The sequence below is a fragment of the Nicotiana tabacum genome, chromosome 22, assembly GCF_000715075.1.
Source record: "Nicotiana tabacum cultivar K326 chromosome 22, ASM71507v2, whole genome shotgun sequence".
NCBI lineage: Eukaryota > Viridiplantae > Streptophyta > Magnoliopsida > Solanales > Solanaceae > Nicotiana > Nicotiana tabacum.
In genome coordinates this window covers 8445840-8468514 of record NC_134101.1, presented here as the reverse complement: position 1 = coordinate 8468514, position 22675 = coordinate 8445840, and the positions used below count along the sequence as shown (strand labels likewise).

Here is a 22675-nt window from a genome sequence, read left to right as displayed (position 1 = left end):
TTATCAAAACCAAACCAAACCAATTATATCGGTTTGGATTGTTCGATTTTGTTGGAGTTTTCAGGTTTTTTGTTATATAAATATTATTTCAATCTTACTTTGTTAAATTTTTTAGAACTAAATATATGTTCAGTAAAAATTAAAAAATTGACAAACATATGAACTATAAAAATATTCTTATGGGAGAATTTTCTTAGTAATTAGAATTTATTAGTTTTGTCAAGTGAAATTGGTGACGAAAATGGAGAAGACATCAGTAATGGAGGAAATCGGATAAGGGAGAAAGAAAAAAAAGAAGAAGAGAAGAACAGAAAAAAGAAGAAAGAAAAGAGAAAGGTAAAGAAAAAAATACTAATAAAAAGAAAATAGTATTTGTAATACACTTTAAAATAATTAACGAAATAGCTAATTAGTTTGGGTGGATTCCGTTTCAAAAAGGGCATATATGAGCCAACTGTGTAACTCTAAGGGCATATATGGACGAACCATGTGACGGTAAGAGCATATTTGAGCTAAAGTATTAACGAAGGGCAAATGTGCTCAATTTCGTATAGTATAAGGGCATATTTGGATATTTTCCGTAAATTTAATATACCGATGTTGTTTATTGTTTTGAACTGATTTTCATGTTTTTTAATAAAATCGTAATTTTTTTTATATAAATTTGTAACCGAATTGATAATTAGGGTATTAAGTTACATGTAGAAAATATATTTATATAGTATTAAGTTTAAAAATAATAAAGTATTTAATTTTTTTCTCGGATCTTGGAATTATAAAAATTATTACAAGTCAACGAGTAATTAAACTCAAAATCCTAATTCCTAAACCTATTATGCTACTCCTATTGAAACTAAATTATTTCCAGCATATTCGCTAGCAAGACACAAGGTATTCTAGCGATTATGAGTATCAAACTGCAATGTATTAAATATGTTTCCTTCCGTATGATTTAGATTTATCTTTTTGAATATTAATCTTCCATAAACCTTTTCTTGAGTCCCAGCTTAGTTAATATCTTTTCATTCATGTGATTTATATTATTTTTTTGTCTTTCATTAGTCTCTTTTACGCTGATGTAGAATAGTTGATAGATCTATACTCTAACCATCTTTCATATTTTCTAAATTCATCATCCAAAAATGTCTAAAGAGTTTTACGAAGTCCTATAAAAGTACGTATGTTATTGCATTCTATTTCTACTAGTGACTTTTATATGATATTTAAAAAAATACTGAAAATTAACCGAACTGTACCGATACCGAAGAGAAACCGACATGATTAAGACGATTTCGAAAGTCTAATTTTAGTTATATATAATAAAATAATCGAAAAATTAATATGGTACAAATTTTATAAAATGACTGACCGAACTGAACCATTGACACCCCTAGTTTGGGGCAGAGCAGTGGAGTCACGTGAAGAAAGGACCACAATGCAGGTGACACATACTGATGAGTGTTTGATATAACAGAAAATATTATTTTTTAAATTATTTCTTAAAAACTGATTATAATGTTAGCAAATAGTGTTTTGATTAAAAAAAATTATGTATTAAGAGTTAAAATAGTTGTAAAGGATAATGAGGCCGAAAAGTGAGTGAAGTCATTTTTCCTACATGTTGAAAATTGTTTTCCCAATTTTTTTTAATGGCAATCAGTTATTATAAAATGACTTATTTTCTAGAGAGCTTTTTTTGAGCCTTCTTCATATGCTCAGGCTATCCTTGATCCACATTGACAACAAGCTATGAATGCAAAATAAGATGCATTAGAAAAAATAAGACTTGGAACTTAGTTTCACTTCCTGCCTGTCAAAAACCCATTGGTTGCAAATGGGTTTACAAAATCAATACAAATCAAATGGAACAATTGAGCGTTATAAGTCTCGTCCTAAACCATGGTATTAGCAATACCAAGGCAATTAATGCATGCATTAGCATATCCTTAAAGTCCCTTAAAACTAAAGAATATGGAAGGTATTTTTGTAAACAACTAATTTTCTTAAAAATTATGCAATGTATTTTAATTTTTAACACACTACACTAAACAGTGAATAAGAAATAATATCTGCATAACTAATGCTTGAATTACTAACGCTTACATTACTAATCTCTGCATTACTAATACATTTTATTCAGTACTATTCTTATATACCATACCAAACGACCCCTTAATGTTGTCACTTTTGCATTTTTCTTCTATTTTTCACATGGAAAACATGATTGACAATTTTTTTTTGTCTCATCACCCAATATAATTTGTTCGAAGAGTAAAGAAAGAAATAAAGAGAAAAAAAGTTTTCTCTGAGATATGAATCTTACACCCAATTGATTTGCAACCAGTAAGGTTCGACTTCAGTGTATAAATGACCCCCATTCTAAAGGGTTGCTATTTAAAAATTTGTCAATTTTAAAATTTCAGTTAAATTTTTCAGGACAAATATGTCTTGAGTTGAAATACTTTCTGACATACTAAAAACATTTTTGAAAAAAGAAAGAACATTGGTTACACGCTTGAAGTGCTCGGAACCAAATCATATTAGTCCATTGTAGTCACAATGTAAATATCAGATTTGAGCAAGTTTTTTTTCTCTTGTCTAGACTGAAAAGGTAAAGCTTTTGCAAATGGCCACTAAGACTTTGAAATGATGATTATTGTAAGGGATGAATGAACTGTATAAAACTATTTTCTGGTGTCAGCAAGAGCTTAAAACCAGGCTACTGCTACCTCGCTGAAGAATTCACAGAAAGAGTACTAGTAAGCATTTCTTTTCTGCTCAAACATGTTAAATTCCACTCTGGATTAGAGAAGAATCAACAATTGGAAAACAGTAATCCCATTGTGCAGGAATCCCACAATGAATTGCAGCTAATCAGTGAGTGATCCCAGTATTATATAATAGCTGTGATATTTAGTTCGCCGTCGCCATCACTGCTGGTCATTGTGAGAAGTCTAGATTGCTAATGTTGTAATCGTCTTTGTTTCCCAGAACAACTTTTTCATATGTGATTTTCTATCACACTTGTCTAGGCTCTTGTTGAAGCCCAGTTAACAGCTGCGACTGCTCATTTTCTCCACTTCAGTCCTAAGAGTTCTGTTGACAGGGACAAGAGCTGAACTAGATGATGAACCTGGATGTAATTGCTGCTTCTCACCTGCTGCAAAACTGTAGACTATAACCGGCTCACAATCCCTCTCACTCAACGAACCCCACTGGGGAGACGGAATCCCTGGACAGAGCCTCCAAGTTTAGCTAATGAACCACTACTCATCTCCTCCTTTTCTTCAAAAGCGATGCAGCTTGCAGAATTATCCTATCAACCTCATCAAGTGCTGGTGTATCGACATCTTTACCTGGTGATTTCTCTCTCCTCGAGTTAGAAGATATCTGAAGCAAATCCTCCTCAAAATCATGTGCATCTCCATTGCCCTGCACTGGAAACTTTTCGAACACATCCAAGTAAAGAGGTTCTTCAATCTTCTCCTTATCCTCTTCCTCAGAGTCTGTCTCAAAAATATCTGAAAGATCTTCAGAAGCCGATCCTATATCTGTATCTACCATGGAATCATCTTCTTCACCCTGTTCTTCATTTTCAATCATTAGCCGTTTGAGCTTATCAGATGCCCCAATTTGCTGGTCGGGACAGTGTGCATGGCTAAAATTCTCAAAGCCAGTCTCTTGATTATTGTCAGGAGCACCAGTTTTGTTTTCAGCTTGCAATCGAAGCAGCTCGAGATCTTGCTCAAGCCGTGGAATGTATCTCTTAACAGCTTTTAAGGAATCTCTGTATTTAGATTTATCTAAGGCCTGTACACAAAGAGCAATAACAAATAAGAGAGAAAGAAACGATGGGGGTCATTCAGGACAAACACCAAAACATTGCATACACAAAAATTAGCAGACGAGTAAGAGAACCTTTTTCCTAGAAAGAGTACTTCTTGGAGACATTATCTCGGTTGGTGGTTGGGAGTAGTTTTTTCCCCTGTACATTATAATGGTGTTATCATCCTGGATATCAAGAACGATCCCACCACTTAATCTTGCAAGCTCTGCAGCAATTTCCTTAACCTCCTCTGGAGAGAATGTTTTCACCACCACTTTCAGAGTTTGGTGCTTCTTCCAATGTAGATGCATATTAAGGATCACACCCTGGTATATCCCACGTCTCCCAACTGGTACATAATTCTTGCACTTCTCCCCCATTTTCAAAAAGTAGAAGTGTTCTTCTGGTGTCAATATTTCTGGGTCGTGAGTAGCTTCTGATATCTCCTTGGGCTCAACTTTCTTCAGAGCTTCAAGAAGCCTTTCCTCTTTTTTCCTTGCCTAGAAAGATGAAATTTGCCATCTCATAAGAGCTTGAATTGTATTTAAAAGTACACATTAAAGAGACAGTAAACCCCATCCATACATCATTAAATATTTTGTTGGATCCAAAATTAACATAGAGCAATTGAACATACAGTGATCAAGTCCTCAACATATCTTGGTAAGCATATAGGAGAAGAGACTTGAGTTACAGCAAATACAGTTCCAAATTTGCAAATGACTCCACAACCAGCACAACTCGTATATCCATCTGACATAACTAGATTAATACCAGCAGTCCATTAAATTATTCAACCTCAACAAAGATGTACATTAGGTACACATAATTTATACGTTCGGAAATGGAAAAGAGTAATACATTCGAGAAACAACATATTAGAACAGGCATATCTAGATAACTAGTCCTTTCACATAAACTTTATTCAGAAAAAAGAAAATAAACCAAAAGACCCACAATCTCTTGGAAGAAATGCGGCCTAAACTAAAAACAGAACATTATGGAATCAAAAGATCTATATTGGTGATATCAACTAGTTGGGAAATCAAGAGTCATTTGTTGTTAAACTTACATTAGATCCATATTTTTCAAGAGATTCTTTTAGGCACGTTCAAGACTTGAATGTCAGTGTAGGGATAACTGTGAGTGTTAGAGAACCACTAGGTTTATAGAATCCTTATTTGCCTTAGAAACACATACTTACCAGTGTTGGAATGAAATGCTGTTGGACATAGTGGAATAGACATAGAAGATTCGCGTAGCCGACCTTAATTAGCTTGAGATTAAGGTATTGTTTCCTCTCTTTTTTTTTCCTTTCGTTGATAAACGCGAGATCCCCAAGAACCAATGGTGCACGCACGGTTTGAAACTCGATGGATAATAGGGCCCACCCCTCTATCTTTCTCTACTTAAATACCAAGCTTTGTCTGCCCTATAGTTTGAACCCATGACGTGCGCCAAACCACACATCACTTGCTACACTCTTACCACTAGACCAAAGTCCGGGGGCAGAGTATGGTTTATCGATCGATTCAAAGAAAATAAACATGCAAAGACAATTTAAAATGGAGTTGTCAAAAGAAAAGGAGAATGGTATTTCAAACATCATGTTACAAAACTTCCACTAATCTAAGTAACATGCTACAAGAAAAACATTACCTTGCTCAATTTGAAGAGGATTTTCTCTTCTGCAGTCATCCTTTGGAGCTCTTTCTTCTTCTTCCACCTGAAGAACTTCAACCACTTCACAACCTCTCTTTTACCCTTTAGTTTCTTCCTCTTGATTTTATCTTCTTTAAACTCACCAGAACTCTCTGCAACTGCAACAGCATCATTTCTACCGCCATTCGACGTTTCCCCGGATTTGCCACTCGTGCAGAAATACCGACCCGAATTTACCAATCTAAGATCACATTTTTGTACTCTAAAATTTGGCCCAATTGTGACTGCTCTCTTAAAAACCTTGCACATTGCATTATAAAGACTACTATATCATGAGATTAGCACAATTATTACTTCGAGCTAAGCAATTGTCAGTGTAAATGCATGAGTTCGAATTAACATTTATAGGAGAACAGAACACACACACACACACACACACATACCAGAGAGAGAGAGAGAGTGAGTGAGGGAGAATTACCTGGTTTGATGGGGAGAGGAATGGGCTAAAACGGGTTGGAAAATGAATGGGTAGAAGAAGAGATGTTGAAGCTGCCGTGATTTGCAGAGCATCGCCGGAACAAAACTTCTTCCTAGCATTTTTCACTCTTTCTGGTGTCCGACCGCCGACGGGGAACAGAGCAGGCCTTTTTGAGATAAAATGAACAAGGTAAATGGACTGTGCTAGTACGGCTTTCGCTAAAGGCCCAAACCATCACTACCTTTTGGTAAAAAGTGCACAAATAGCCGTTTTAGCCCCCCCCCCCCCCACACAATTTAAGAAATAACCTAAACTTATAAAGTTCAAAGTTTAGCCACCTCAAAGTTAACTTCATACAGTCAGATGGAGAAAAAGAAGCTGCAGCAGTATGCATGAATTTGAAGTTTGCCAAAACTGGCTATAACTTTAAATAATTTTTAAAATCTGAATAAGTTTTAAATAGGAGTGCTCAAAGTGGTTACCTAGTGTCATTTTTCTACAATCTTTTGGACATAGTTAATTGGTACAAATAGCATAAATAGAAAATGTTGGGAATCTAACCTCATGGCGCTGCAGTTTAAATTGTTTGATAGATATAAAGGAACGGCTCTAACCTGATTTGATACTGAGATGCAGTTAGTTAATTGATTGATTTTAAGAATTCTTAAAAAGATATTACATCATCGTGGGAGAGATGAAACCGAAAAAGGAAAAGATGCCAAAAGTCTTAACAAGTATATGATCGCAAGATTGAAGAAATATGACATGCATTGATTCATTAAAGGACACATTATACAAAAAGGGTGGCACTAGTTATATATCCTTTTCTTTTTTCTCTCTTTTCATTTTTAATTTCATAAACTTCGTGAGCTCAAGGAAGCAAATCCACCACCTTTCATCATTTGTCTAAATTCCTTGAAATCAACCATTCCATCACCATCCACATCCACTTTCATTATCATCCTCTTACAATCTTCTAAAGTTTTGCCGTGTTTCAAACCTAGTGATCCCAAAACTGACCTCAACTCTTCCACTGTAATATATCCATCACCATTTTGATCAAACACATTAAAAGCTTCTCTCATATCTTCCTCTTCATCTTTCTCGTCCATTATATTCTTGTACAATGTTCCAAATTCATCTATGTCTACGTATCCGTCTCCGTTTACGTCTATTTTTTCGATCATTTGTACAAGTTCTTTTTCCTCAATGTGTATTCCCAAGTTTTGTAACGAGATGCTAAGCTCCTTTTTTGTAATATTTCCGTCTCCATTACGATCAAACATTTGAAAAATTCTGTGTAGTTCTACGGAGTCCATTTTCTAGGATGAGATAGAGCTAGTAATAATGAAATAAAGGAAATTAAAAAGAGAATGATTTAAAACCTCGTAGGTTTTAGTATAAAAGGAAAAGGATTTGAGGTTTGGTCAAGATTTATGATCTTGAATGATATAAACGAAAGAACAAAGATGGAGCAAAACAAATATGGTTTTAGGACACCCACTGATTTGGTTGAATGACTGGATTTTGTTTGAGGTTCTCTTATAAGATAAAAAACCTCTCAAAATATATAGGACCTCTGTTTTCTTGGTTGGTTTTGTGACTTTACTGTCTATATATAATTAAGACTAAAGGCAAAAGGTGGACCTCTAAAAGGGTCTCAAAATTGGTGGGTATCTATGAAAGTATGTTATATGTGGATCTCATGTCTGTAGACGTGAGGTGAGATTGGGTTTGTTGGGGGGGGGGGGTTAATATGGATTGGACCACTTAAAATATACTAAAAATAGTATCCAGCTAAATATAGGTTGGAGAAATTGATTGATTCAGCGATGAATTCGTAAGAAGTGGCTGTTGGATAACTGGAAAGACTATGTATTGAATCTGATTTTGAGATACTCCTTGGTTTGTGGCGGATGTTTTGCAAATATTTGATTGGATAGCACTTAGCAGACAGAAAGACCCTTTCTCTCCTATCTACAAATGTAATAAGTAGAAAAATCTCTATAAAGGGTGTTCAATTTATATTATATACCATTAAAATCTAATATTTTACATATATATACAGTGTAATTTTTCGTTCAAGGGTGGTGTAAGTTACCGAAGGTATGGTTCACATGTACTAATGTTGTTCATGCCCAGCTGCAAAAGATAGTGACAGGTTTGTGTTTTGCAGTAATTCATACTTACAATTTAAGAACGTTCACCATATACCAATAATATTTTCAGTCTAACAAAACCAAGAACCAAAATAAAATTTGCTAATCCAGAGACATTTCGGAATCTAGTCAATTAAATTAGTTGATAAATAGGAGGCAAGAGAGGATAAAGTTTCTATTACAGCTACTGGCATTGGTCACGGTATTTCACTTGGCATGGAAGCCATTAATAGATTTCCAAATCTAATACAAGTTCCAGTAATTATTCATTCCATTGTTGACTTGTTTACAAGTAATGCACTCCGACTAAAAGCACTAACAAGTAACATGGACTGAACTCATACCTTATGTTATAGCCAGAATGAATCAAAATCTATATCTGAATTCTGGAGGCATTGAATTAGTACTTACAGACTGGCTCAAACTCTTCAAATCACAAATATTTTATATATTTCCTGAAGTTTTTTCTTCTCTGCAGATATTCTTTACATACTTAGGGGGGGGGGGGGGACCCAACTAAACAGCAACGGACAACTGGAGTTCATATCAACCTACTGACCACTGGACTATTCCACAATAATTTTTGTTGGAGATAGAGAAGAATAAGAATGTATCAAACTGTGTCCCCTCCAAGATTACGAAACTAAAGATCTAATGCACGAGTCTACATGAAATGAAATCTCATTGCTCTTGAAAACAAAGATATTGCCTAAAAAACATGATTGGTTTTGGATAGAGTGCTTTTGCTCCAAGTATTCGGAAAACAGAAAGTAGAATACTGAAATAGATAAGCACCAGAACAAGATCCCAAGCAAATAGGAAACTCAATGAAAAATTTGATAGCATATTATAAGTTGCTATGCTAAAATGGTTGATGAGATGTCCCAGTACAAGTCTTTCTTGCAAGCTTGTGTCATAGGATGGAGTGGATCATTGAGTTGACAAATCCACCCAAGCTGACCTATTTATTTCCCAATTCATGGTATTGGCGTATTGCAAAAGTAGAATCAAACTTTGAGAAGGAGGGGGTAATGTAACCTGCAAACACAGCAGCAGACTTTTATTTGCACAGGAAAAGAATCTTATAAAAGAATGGAGCTGCCACGAAGCTAGTGGTTGTTATGACTTTAGTACCAGGCTGATTTCCTACTAGAGATGGACTTCATAAACAGTGACTCTGCATATTTATATCTATCATCTACACTTGGCCATTGCTCAAACAGCCCATACCTTCAGAGAACAACTCACCTCCATCTCCTATCTTTTTATTTTGTATCGAAGAATCATTTCTCATATAAAGCTATGCTTCTTATTTCCTATCTGTGTGTCTTCGTGAAATCTGCTCATGTAGCTTAAATTTTTGTGAAAGATTTATCTACGACAGCTTTCATTTTCTGTAGAATCTTCAAGATTCTTGATCAACACCGTCACAAATTGATGGATTATCATGATATATTCTACAAAGTTGATACAAGTTTTGATGGTGTTGAATGAGACCACCGCCTCGATTGGATTTTTTTGCTGAAAATCCACGAAGGATAAATTTTTTGATGGGGAAGTACAACAAAAAGCCAATGATGCTTCTGCTTCTTCAGAGGGTTCTCCCCAAGTACTAGCCTCCAGAAGCTTGTCTAAGAATGGCAATGATCAAGAAGTTTATCCTTTGTGAATTTTTTTTTTCAAAAATATTCCAATCAAGACGATGGTCCCATTCAACACCATCAAAAGTCATATCAACTTTGTAGAATATATCATGATAGAACAGAAATAGAAAGTTGTCGAAGATAAATCTTTCATTTGAAAATAGAAGCTACACAAACGGATTTCACGAAACCGAAGGTTTCTTTTTAGTGAGGGTTTTGAGACAGTGAAAAGAGAGGAGGATTGCGATAAACAAGGTTGCCAGGAAAGTTTCCCGATCAGTGAAGCATTTTCCGATGATCCCTTGCTCTTCATAGAGGCTTTATAGAAGCCACTTCAAGGATGGGGTTGAGTGGTTTCATAGCTGGAAACAGTAATATAGCCGTAATGACATCAACATTTTTACAACCCGGAGAGGATTTCATGGGATTTGGGAAATAAAGCATTAAATGCTGATTTCATATGAATTTGTTAAATCCGTGGCAATTTTGTCTGGGCTTGACCAGATTGGACTTCTATTTTCTTTGGGCTTTTACAAACAAGAAAACTTAATTAAATATAGTATTGTATTTGATAAGTATAACAAATGTTTCAAATGACAGTACATCAATAATTATTTAACTTTATTATTTCAATAACATAGTAATACTCAATTGTAGTAAAATTAAAATAGTGGTAGGGTTGTAAATGATACCAAAATATATGGTAATGGTAAAATAACCATAATAGTGAAAATACTAGTGATTATAGTATCAAAAAAACAGCTGAATAATATATAAACATAAAGTCTTAAGAATGATATTATGGTAGTAAAATAAAATACTTATAATCAAAATAATGACAATAAAATACTATAGTAATTCTAGTAAAAATACGAAGAATACAGTAGATAAAATCTTACTAATAAAGTAAATTTGTGTAATTATAGGAGCCTGAAAGAAAAAGATTTGGAAGAGGGAGAGACGTTATTGGGTGTCTACACACAAGGAGCAGTAGCACATGGAAAGTACCATCAAAGGAGAAACTCTACTTTTCTTCCGTCCAAGAGCCATCATTACGTCTCCCGTGATGGCTCTTGGACGGAACAACCAAGAACTCGACTTAAATTAATATTGGTAATAATGGAACTTGAAGGTCTTACAGTTACTTCTCGACAAGATTTTGATCAGAACTACTAACACAATTTTTCTGGGGAGATGTACTGATGTACATCTCAACAGAAGTTCAAAAACATTAGACTGATAATCCCTAAGCCCTAAGACATTTGCTAGGAACTATATTGAACTCAATGTTATCACCTCATTCGTTACGTATCAATCACTACTAAAGAGCTTTAGGTGAATCATTAATGAACACTAAAAGGTGGAACTTTTGAGTCTCTCTTTTCTTTTGAGAAAAGGTAAGTATGCTGGAACTTTGAAGTCTTTCTGGCTTCTGTAATTGAATTTGCTAGTTCAAGCTTTTCTCTCAAGCGTATGCGGAAATTACAATTGCAGGCAACAGACTTTGTTGCACACTTTAACTTCTTGACCTAGTTTCTTGATGAACTATAAAGTTTACGTACTTCCAAGTAAGTCTGAGTGCCTTTCAGAGGTGGCACAATGAAAAGGAGGCTGGTAATAAGAAGCATATCAAAGGTAGATAGACATAAGTACGAGCAAAAAAGGACTTGGGAGGAGATGCCAATATTCATTAAATAGAGAATTATGCAATGAACATATGGCTAAATGAGCACATACTATGGTAATAGACAATGAATAGAGGATAGATTATAAATAGTTATAGGCACATCCAGCAGCACAACTATGCCTTAATCACTAATTAGTTAGTTGGCATCAGCTATATGAATCTTGTATACACATTCCGCTCTATCAAACCAATTTCATTCTTTTACCAGTAAATTAACTTATCCTCATATTAGAGAAAACTCATACAGGAAACGGGAAAGTATTCGTTTAAAACGAACAGAAGTCGTAAACTTTCAAAGAGTTTTAGAAATTTCCAATCAAGTACCATACGTTCCACATATTATTAATTCAAAGCACTAAAACTTCTAGTTCATAAACCAAGAAAGATATTCATGCATTAATTTAAAATGAACAAAGTTCTCAACTTTCAGACAATTTCGACAGAAATTTGCCTTTCAATGTCCTTAAGTTCCACATATTGTTAACTCATACCACTAAAATTCCAGTAGCACTCATATGACAGAACAAAGCTGTCAACTTTCAGACAATTCTGACACAAATTGCCTCTCAAGTGCCATAAAGTTCCACAATTATTAACTCAAAGCACTAAATTTCCAGTTCAAAGACAGCATTCATCTAAAAAAGAACAAAGTTGACAAGTTTCAGACAATTTTGACAGAAATTGCTTATCAAGTCCATAAGTTCCACATAATATTAACTCAAACCAATAAAATTCCAATTCATAGACTTCGAAAAGTATTTAATTTCACCTTTTATGGAATATCCCATGGCTTAGCCTCAGGAATTGCCACAACCATTCCTTGAAGCTCTTGTGAGAGTACCACCTGACAACCGAGCCTCGAATGCTTGTTCAAAACCCTAGCCCTAGAATTCCTCTTGAGAACATACTGTTCATCATAGGAAGCTTCTGGAAGCTTCTCGAGCCATTCCTGAGCAATGTGCACCTCACACTCGGAAGAGCACGCGTCGATATCTTCAAGGCGATGAGAATCCGGATCAATTAACCCGTGATTTGTTAGGGCTTTGAGGAGTGTTTGACCCGAGAGTCCGATAATCTCACGTTTATGGCCGTCCGGGTCAACGGCGAAGAGCTTGACGATCCGATCGGAGACTTTGGCGGAACCGCAGCGGGATGGAGATGAGGACGCAGTGGCGGAGGATCGAGCGATTGTAGCTCTGAAGGAGGAAGAAATTGAAGGGTTTCGAGCGATTCGTGAAGCGAATCTCTGCAGATTAGCGATAGCCATTTTTCGAAGTTGGCAAATGGAGACTTCAGGGAAAATGAGTGATTTTGAGTAGAACGAAGGAGGTGGAGAAAATGTCAAAAATAATCCATCATGTTTGAGGTAGGTTTAAAATAGCCTATTTAAATATATTTTTGAGCACTTTTGGTCCTTAAAATTTATCAAAATTCAATATTTTTTTATTTCCATCCAATATTTAACAAACTCTGACTGTTAATTAACCGTGAAAAAGGAAATATTGGCTACAGCTATATGTTGGCAAACAAAATTTTAGTAAAAAGGAGGTTGTTGTTTGGATTGGGTGATTAACATTCTCTTTACCGGGAATATAATAATTTAAGGTTAAATGTTATATGACTTGCTAATATCTCCCTCTTTCTCAATTTATGGTTAAATGTTATGTGAAGTTATTCTAATTTCAAGAGTAAAAAAAATATTATTTGATCGTATTTTTTTTATATGCATTTTAAGTATTTCGAATTATTAATTATCGTGACCTATAGTACTTTTTACGCAGTTTACAAATATATAAATCTTATTTCGAGAAATTTAAAAAATTTATGTCTAAATACTCGATCAAAATTAAGAAATTTGAATCTCGAAAAATGAAAGTTGGACACAAGGAGTACTACTTTGTTACTAAACTTATCAGCATATTAACCTATATTTAATGTAGACGCTTCAGTTAGTTTATAACTGATCTAAAATCTAAATGTATACATACTTCTTATACAATGGGATCTTTTGTAAATACCCGCCCACTACAAATTATTTACCCATTTCTATTAGGGGCGAATTTAGAGGGCGGAAGGGGGTCGTCGAAAAATTATGCTATATATATATAGGGTAAAATATATTTTTTACTTCTATATATTATGTTTTGAATCTCCTTGGCATAGCAAAAAACATAGTTCGTGGTCAAGGAGTTCAAAACTTTTGTAAGATCTTTGGTTCAATTGTCACTAGCTATAATCTTTTTTTTTCTTTTTTTGAACTATCTTAGCGGAGAGATCATGCCTCCGCCACTAGTCCCTACCCATAAAGTTTTTCCCCTACCCAATTTTTTTTTAATGCCAGCCCTTCCAACCAAATAGTCAAACTAAGCAACTAAAATCAAGCCAAGCCAAGTCAATTCATACCAAGCCAAGTCAAACCAAATCAAATCGAGCTAAGTCAATTCAATTCAAATCAAGCCAATTCATACCAAGCCAAGTCAAACCAAATCAAATCAAGCCAAGACAATTCAATCTAAACCAAGTCAAATCAAACTATGTTAAGCCAAATGTATAAGAAAAGTGAGATGGGTAGGTAGGTTGGGTAATTAGTTTTAATTGGGTAGTTATATATTGTAACTAGTTTTCAAATGGATAGAGAATGGTAATTCTCAATGGATATTTTGCCGCTTTTTTTTGAAAACATACGGTCAGAGATAATTATAGTTAAATAAATTCTTGATTGCATTATTAGACTAAGAAACAAAGATTACCCCGTGAAGTGTCGTTGCTCAAACTAAAGAAATCCGTTTTATTTAGGTTCTTTTTCACTTTTAGCTTGCGCCAAAAATTATTTATATTTGGTGGCCGAAAAGGTGTATAAAGTTTGTATATAACATACAAAATGTATATATACAAAAAATATATATATTTTCGGCTATTATTTCAAGAACGGCTATACAATTGTTAGGGATATATTAGATATGCCCTAGATCCAATCTCATATTTGATGATTTGAATTTATTTTTGTGAATGTTATTTGATATAAAAATATATGGCATTTGATATTCGTTTATCATAGTTATTATTAATTGCTTGATTAATTTAATAAGGTCCTTGATTAAATTTTGAGACTTTTCATCATGATGGAGATCATGATAATGAGAGTAAAGTCTCTTACAATTTAATCAAAATTTTGTTCTTGATCGTAGGATTATTAATTTGGACATTAGTAATCCGGTTAGATCAATATTTATGTGATCGTCTTTATGGGATAAAGATTAGTTGATCTCATTAACTAAATAACATAAATAGATGATCTATATAGAGATATGATCATTGAACTAATTCATTGGATAATTCCTAATGGTTAGAATTACCATAAACTGTCAATAGGATATTCTCTTGAAAAATGTGATGTAAGAGTTTCCTTTGACCTGATATCATCATAGTAATTGACAAGTTATTTATTGTGCTTTGATACTAGACACATATGTCCCTAGAGCGATAGTTGAAAGGATATTGGGTACGATTAAATACTGGTAGAATTAGTGATTGATCAATATGGAATCTGTCAACTCTTGGTAATGAGTTTAAGCTTCATGTTGTCATAAATTATAACCGACCAAATTAAGACCTTGGCCAAGGCGATTGAATGAAAGAAGAAAAGAGTTTCTTAGGTCATTCAATGGTCGATTATTTTTTACATGAACACATAATCGGCCGCCTATTAGGATTTGACAGTTGAACCATATCCTAGGGTGACCCAGAGCTATAAGGACAAAAGGAATTAATACATTATTCTTCTACAGGTTCTTGAGAGTAAATTGTATACTTCATGATATCCGGACGTTATGGAGTGTTGCTAGACGCCACCCTTGAATAGTATATTGATGTGCTCAATTTACTACCAGTTTAGTAATGAACCTATGGGGTCGCACACTAACGAGTGTTCTGATCTTTGCTAAAGGATTAATTACTTTATTATTTGATAATTAAATTAAAGAATTTAATTAGTCAAATAAATTTAGTTATTAGTTCAAATAAAATATTATTATATTCTTTTGCTAGCACAGAGGATATAATTAATATTGTGGACAAGTTGAAGTATATATATATATATATATATATATATATATATATATATATATATATATATATATATATATATATATATATATATATATATATATATATATATATATATATATATATATATATATATATATATATATATATATATATATATATATATATATATATATATATATATATATATATATATATATATATATATATATATATATATATATATATATATATATATATATATATATATATATATATATATAAATGAGTTACATATTTTTATTTTAAAAGTATGAATAAGTTCTAGAATTCAATTTAGAATTGAATTCCATAAATGAATTACATGTTTTTATTTTAAAATATTGACTAAGTTATAGAATTCAATTTAGAATTAAATTCCATAAACGAGTTACATGTTTTTATTTTAAAAGTATGACTAAATTGTAGAATTCAATTTAGAATTAATTCCATAAATTAGTTACATGTTTTTTTAAATATTAACCATAAAGCATGTAATTTGTATTTTTCCAATAAAAATGAGTTACATGTTTTTTAAATATTTACTATAAAGCATATGATTTGTATTTTCCAATGGAAATTATGTGTGTATATATGTGTGAGTCCTAATTAAGAATTAAGGACATATAGATCTTACACATATTGTAAAGTCATGTAAAAAACCAAGAGAGTTATTCTTGAGAAGAAAATTGCTTTGAGAAAGTAATAGTGCAATACAAAGCCAAGATAAAAAATACTAGTATAAGAAAATTATTTCTTGTTCTTCTACCTTTGAGTTGAGATTTTTGAGAAAAATTTTAACACAAATTTTTTATTCAATTTGTTAACTGGATTTCATTGATCAAAGAGTTGATAGCAAGGATCAGTCTCAGTGTGGATACGCATAAAGTTTTCGCACTATCAAAAAAATTTAAAATGAGACTCTCTTCACCAGGTACGTCTTAGATCCGATCTTTGACATGCAAAATAAATTTTAAATACGAAAAGTTCTGCCTAGGATTGTTATTGTCTTCCGTTGCGTGTTATTAACACCTTTACGCAATCCTACAGTGGTATCAGAGCGGTGATTTATTGTGTCTAAAATTTATTTACGAATTATTTTAAGATTATATTTGAAGAGTTCAAATCACATGTGTCTTGTGCAATAGTCAAATTGTTTGAATGCATATGGATTGATATTATTTTATTGTGAATAAAATATGTATTCATATAAATTAAACTATTGAGATAGTTCGTAACTTGAATTTGAAATTTCGTACAAGATACGACGGTAATCTATAATTGGTTATTAGATTATACTATTTTTAATTATTATTAGTTTATGAGATATAAATTAATAATAATGTTCTAGCATGAATTATTTTATGTGACATATAAGATAAACATGTTAGAAGATATTGAATTTCGTTTTTATAACCATAGTAAAGAATGCTAGGCGTAAAGAGAACATCTCAACAAAGGGAAAACTAAGGTGTAGCAACGATCCCACAATATACATTTCAACAATAGGGAAGCTAACACGAATCCAATAATTCCAAATAAAATAAGTCGACTAAGATATAGGATATCTAAACTTCTTTTAAGGTTGAGGGGATTACGAAGGATATTCAACAATTCAATTAAGGATAAGCAACGGAAAAATAATCATAACCTCAATTAAGACTGAACAATTATAGGATGAAATAATATAAATTTCAAATAAAGATAAGCAGTTATGAAAAGATAGCATGGCTATAAAAGAGATAACTGTTTTAATTAAGGCACATATGAATCAAGTAACAATAATAGTGGATCATGAAGCAATTGATTCTAATTAAGCAGGTAGATATAAATCTGGTAATTAAGATATATAATCATAATAAGAACAACTGCATATTCAATGAATACAAGGACCTAAGAACCCTAAAAGGCCAACTTCCTACAAATAAGTCTGTGCACGCACTCGTCACCTCGTGTACACGGACTACAATCAACATAGAAGACTCAAATCCTAAGGAGAAATCCCCCACACAAGGTTAGGCAAGATACTTACCTCGAACCAAGCTCAATCAGTCCGTAAGAATGCTCTTTCCTCGATTATCAGACTCCAAATGGCCCAAATCTAGCTAAACGCAAATTGCATATCATGGATACAACCATAATAGACTCATCTAACTAGTGAAATCAATATTTTAACAAAAATTCCGAAATCCACCCTAAAAAGTCGACCCGGGACCACATCTCGGAATCGGATAAAAGTCACAAAATACGAACATCCATTCACTCACGAGTCCAACCATACTAAAATCCTCAAATTCTGATACCATTTCGTCACTCAAATCGTGATTTTTTTCATTTTGAAAATTTTCTTCAAAAACCACTCCTTTCATCAACTCAAAACACAAATTAAATGATAATAATAAAGATAGAATCATGGAAATGAATAAATTCGAGTTGAAGAATACTTACCCAATCGATTTGCTTGAAAAAACCCGTAAGGAAGCTCCCAAAACCGAAGTCTAAAACTCAGAATATGAAGAAAATGGCCAAACCCTCGACTTAATATTTATGCGAGGATTTCTGCATCTGCAGACTAGGAGACGCACCTGCGCACTCGCATTTGCGAGAAAGAGTCCGCATCTGCGAACTCAGCTGGCTAGGCCTGAAACCGCATCTGCAGATTTACAGCCGCACCAGCGGCACCGCAGAAGCGAAAGGGGGGGATGCAAAAGCGAGCTTCTCTGCAGATGCGATCGAGGGACCGCAGAGGCGGCCTTCACACCTGCGTGCAAGATTCCGCAGAAGCGAGCAAGTTCCCAGGCCTCAAGGATCGCAGAAGTGACCAGGCTCACACAGAAGTGGAGCCGCACCTGTGCTCCAAGCGTCGCAGGTGCGAAAACACCAGAACCAAACTTGTTCAAAACTATGAAAAACATCTGAAACTCGTCCGAAACACACCCGAGACCCCCCGGGACCTCGTCCAAGCATGCCAACAAGTTCCATACCCTAATATGGACTCGCTCGAGGTCTCAAATCACATCAAACAACATCGAAACTACGAATCGCACCATGAATCAAACTTATAAATTTTTAAATCTTCCAACTTCTAAAACCCGTACCGAAACCTATCAGATCAACCCGGAATGACGTCAAATTTTGCAGGCAAGTCCCAAATAACATAACGGAGTTGTTCCAACTCTCGGAATCACATTCTGACCCCGATATCAAAAAGTCCACTTCCGGTCCAAATCTCCAAAAATTCGACTTTCGCCATTTCAAGCCTAAATCAGCTACAGACCTCAGATTTACAGTCCGGACACGCTCCTAATTCCAAAATCACCCATCAGAGCTAATGGAACTAATGGAACTCCATTCCAGAGTCGTCTTCACATAGTTCCGACTACGGTCAAAATCCTATGACTAAGCTTCCGTTTTAGGGACTAAGTATTCCAAATCACTCTGAAACATCCGAAAACCAAATTCAACCACACACGCAAGTTAATACACATAATATGAAGCTGCTCAGGGCCTTATGCCATCGGACGGGACTTAAATTCTCAAAATGACCGGCCGGGTCGTTACATATGGATTTGATGAATTGGGTGTTCAAGCCTTATTTGGATTCTTGTGTGGTTGTATTCATTGATGATATCTTGATTTACTCTAGCAGTCGAGAGGAACATGAGCAGCATCTTTGAAGTGTGCATCACACCTTGAAGAATAATCAGTTATATGCCAAGTTTTCAAAATGTGAGTTTTGGTTAGACTCAGTTGCCTTTTTGGGGCATGTTGTATCAGCAAAAGGCATAAAGGTGGATCCTAAGAAGATTGAGGCTGTTCGGAATTGTCCTAGACCTACTTTAGTTACAGAGATCGAGAGTTTCCTGGGTTTAGCAGGTTATTATCATCGGTTCGTGGAAGGATTTTCATCTATAGCAAGCCCATTGACCAGATTGACCCAGAAAGGTGTCCCATTCAGATGGTCAGACAAGTATGAGTTGAGCTTTCAGAAGCTCAAGATCACTTTGACTACGACGCCAATATTGGTATTACCTACAGGTTCAGGATCGTATACGGTATATTGTGACACATCACACATTAGGCTTGGTGCAGTATTAATGCAAGATGGCAAGGTAATTGTATATGCGTCGAGGTAGTTGAAAGTTCACGAGAAGAATTATCATGTTCATGACTTAGAATTGGCAGCCATTGTTCATGCACTGAAGATTTGGAGGCATTACATCTACGGTGTCTCGTGTGAGGTATTTACTGATCATCGTAGCCTTTAATATCTGTTCAAACAAAAGGATCTTAATTTGAGGAAGAGAAGATGGTTGGAGTTGTTGAAAGACTATGATATCACCATTTTGTATCACCCCGGAAAGGCCAATGTAGTGGCCAATGCTTTGAGTAGAAAGGCTGTGAGTATGTGCAGTCTTACGTATATTCCGGTTGGTGAGAGGCCATTAGCTGTAGATGTTCAGACTTTGGCTAATCAGTTCGTGAGGTTAGATGTTTCAGAACCCAGTCAGGTTCTAGCTTGTATAGTCGCTCGATCTTCTTTATATGGGCGTATCAGAGAGAGAGGCAGTATGATGATCCTCATTTACTTGTCCTTAAGGACACAGTGCAGCACGGTGATGCCAAACAGGTTACTGTAGGGGAAGATGGAGTTCTGCGAATGCAGCGCCGTATTTGTGTGCCTAATGTGGATGGGCTTCGTGAATTAATTCTTGAAGAGGCTCACAGCTCCAGGTATTCTATTCATCCAGGTACCGCTAAAATGTATCAAGATTTGCGGCAACATTATTGGTGGAGGAGAATAAAAAAGGATATAGTTGCATATGTAGCTCGGTGTCTGAATTGTCAGCAAGTTAAGTACGAGCATCAGAGACCTGGTGGTTTGCTTCAGAAGTTAGAAATTCCTGAGTGGAAGTGGGAGCGTATCACTATGGATTTTGTTATTGGGCTCCCATGGATCAGAGAAAATTTGACGCATTTTGGGTCATTGTGGACAGGTTGACCAAGTCAGCACATTTCATTCCAGTGGCAGTTACCTATTCTTCAGAGAGGTTAGCTGAAATTTACATTCGTGAGATTGTCCGCCTTCACGGTGTGCCCGTGTCTATTATTTCAGATCGAGGTACGCAATATACCTCACATTTCTGGAGGGTTGTACAACGTGAGTTAGGCACGCGGGTGGAGTTGAGCACATCCTTTCATCCACACACAGACGGACAGTCAGAGCACACTATTCAGATATTGGAAGATATGCTTCGCGCTTGTGTTATAGACTTTGGAGGTTCTTGGGATCATTTCTTGCTACTTACGGAGTTTGCTTATAATAATAGCTATCAGTCGAGTATTTAGATGGCTCCATATGAGGCATTATACGGAAGGCGATGCCGATCGCCAGTTGGTTGGTTTGAACCGGGAGAGGCTCAGTTGTTGGGTACCGATTTGGTACAGGATGCCTTGGATAAGGTCAAGATTATTCAGGATCGACTTCGCACAGCTCAGTCTAGGCAAAAGAGTTATGCCGACCGTAAAGTTCGTGATATTTCATTCATGGTTGGAGAAAGAATATTGCTCCGGGTTTCACCTATGAAAGGTGTAATGAGGTTCGGAAAGAAGGGCAAGTTGAGCCCTAGGTATATCGGACCCTTTAAAATTCTTGAAAGGGTGGGCGAAGTAGCCTACAAGCTTGCATTACCACCTAGTTTATCATCGGTTCATCCGGTGTTCCATGTGTCTATACTCCGGAAATATCATGGTGATCCGTCCCATGTGTTAGATTTCATCTCTGTCCAATTGGACAAAGATTTGACTTACGAGGAGGAGCCGGTGGCTATTCTAGCCCGGCAGGTCTGACAGTTGAGGTCTAAGAGTCATCCTTCAGTTCGGGTGCAATGGAGAGGTCAGCCGTTAGAGGCATCTACCTGGGAGTCCGAGCCGGACATGCAGAGTAAATATCCACACTTATTCACCAGCTCAGGTACTTTTTTTCTAACTCCGTTTGAGGACGAACAGTTGTTTTAGAGGTGGAGAATGTGATGACCCAAAATGTCATCTTTTAATTTAATAAGTAATTTTATGTTCTAAGAACTCAAAGAGCACCATTTATCATTCCTCGACTTGCGTGCAGTCCATATAATTTTTTGAAAAGTTTTTATGTGAAAAATGGATTAAAATATGAAATATAGCTTTAAAACTCAATTAAGTTGACTTTGGTCAACATTTTGAGCAAACGGACCCGGATTAGTGTTTTGACAATTTCGGTAGGTCCGTATCGTGATTTGGGACTTGGGCGTATGCCCGGAATCGAATTCTGAGGTCCCTAACCTGAGATATGAATTTTTGATGAAAAATTAAGCGCTTGAAAGCTTAATGATTTCTAAGAAATTTCTGATATTGGATTTATTGACCTCGGGTGCGTACTTTGGTTCTGGAGCCCGGTATAGGTCCACTATAATATTTATGACTTGTCTGCAAAATTTGGTGAGAATCGGAGTTGATATGACGTGATTCGGACGCCCGGTTGTAAAAATATTAGTTTTAAAATTTTCTTAAAAACTTCCTTTGAGTTGGTGTCTGATTCATAGTTCTAGGTGTTATTTTGGAGATTTGATCATGCGAGCAAATTTGTATGATGTTTTAGGACTTGGGTGCATGTTTGGTTTGGAGCCCCGAGGGCTCGGGTTGATTTTGGGTGGTTAACGGATCATTGTTGGACTTAAGAAAACTGCAGAAATCTGCTTCTGGTTTCCTTCTTCGCGTTCGCGAAGAGGAAATTTGGACTAGCACTTTTTGTGCTTCGTGTTCGCGACTAAGGGAACGCGTTCGCGAAGGGTCGAGGTGCAAAGCTTCGCGTTCGCGAAGGCCAAGCCAGGCAAGCATCACGTTCGCGAGGTAGCCCTCACGTTCGCGAAGAGTAAAATTGGACAGCACAAATTTGTGCTTTGCGAACTCGAGGCAGTGACCGCGTTCGCGAAGGGTAAAAATCCCAGAAATAGAACTTAAGTTCTGGAAATGGGATTTCGACCCATTTTCAACTCTTTTCCATTTTTGAGCTCAGGTAAGGCAATTTTTGGGCGATTTTTACGAAAAAATATTGAGGTAAGTGTTCTTTATCCTATATTGATTATATTTCATGATTCC

The 22675-nt window shown here is 35.3% G+C and overlaps 3 protein-coding genes across 4 annotated transcripts; all 3 read right to left on the bottom strand.

The window, feature by feature from the left end:
• Positions 1-2640: 2640 nt before the first annotated feature.
• LOC107768930 (putative CRM domain-containing protein At3g25440, chloroplastic) lies at positions 2641-7555 on the bottom strand. 2 transcript variants are annotated; one of them, XM_075243587.1, is made up of 4 exons: positions 5967-7555; positions 5486-5813; positions 3919-4326; positions 2641-3810 (listed from the first exon to the last, which is right to left on the bottom strand). In XM_075243587.1, the coding sequence occupies exons 1-4, from the start codon at positions 6083-6085 to the stop codon at positions 3271-3273; spliced, it is 1395 nt and encodes a 464-aa protein (XP_075099688.1). In that variant the 5' UTR covers positions 6086-7555; the 3' UTR covers positions 2641-3270. The 2 variants fall into 2 exon arrangements, with proteins under 2 accessions (XP_075099688.1, XP_075099689.1); XM_075243588.1 differs by having other exon boundaries at positions 5486-5810.
• On the bottom strand, positions 6821-7285 carry LOC107768927 (calmodulin-like protein 3). The gene has a single exon (XM_075242680.1). It carries the CDS (start codon positions 7283-7285, stop codon positions 6821-6823), a length of 465 nt encoding a protein of 154 aa, XP_075098781.1.
• Positions 7556-8830: 1275 nt separating the features above from the next.
• On the bottom strand, positions 8831-12779 carry LOC107768928 (uncharacterized). The gene is made up of 2 exons (XM_016588100.2): positions 12225-12779; positions 8831-9163 (listed from the first exon to the last, which is right to left on the bottom strand). Exon 1 carries the CDS (start codon positions 12720-12722, stop codon positions 12228-12230), a length of 495 nt encoding a protein of 164 aa, XP_016443586.1. The 5' UTR covers positions 12723-12779; the 3' UTR covers positions 8831-9163; positions 12225-12227.
• Between the last annotated feature and the right edge of the window lie 9896 nt (positions 12780-22675).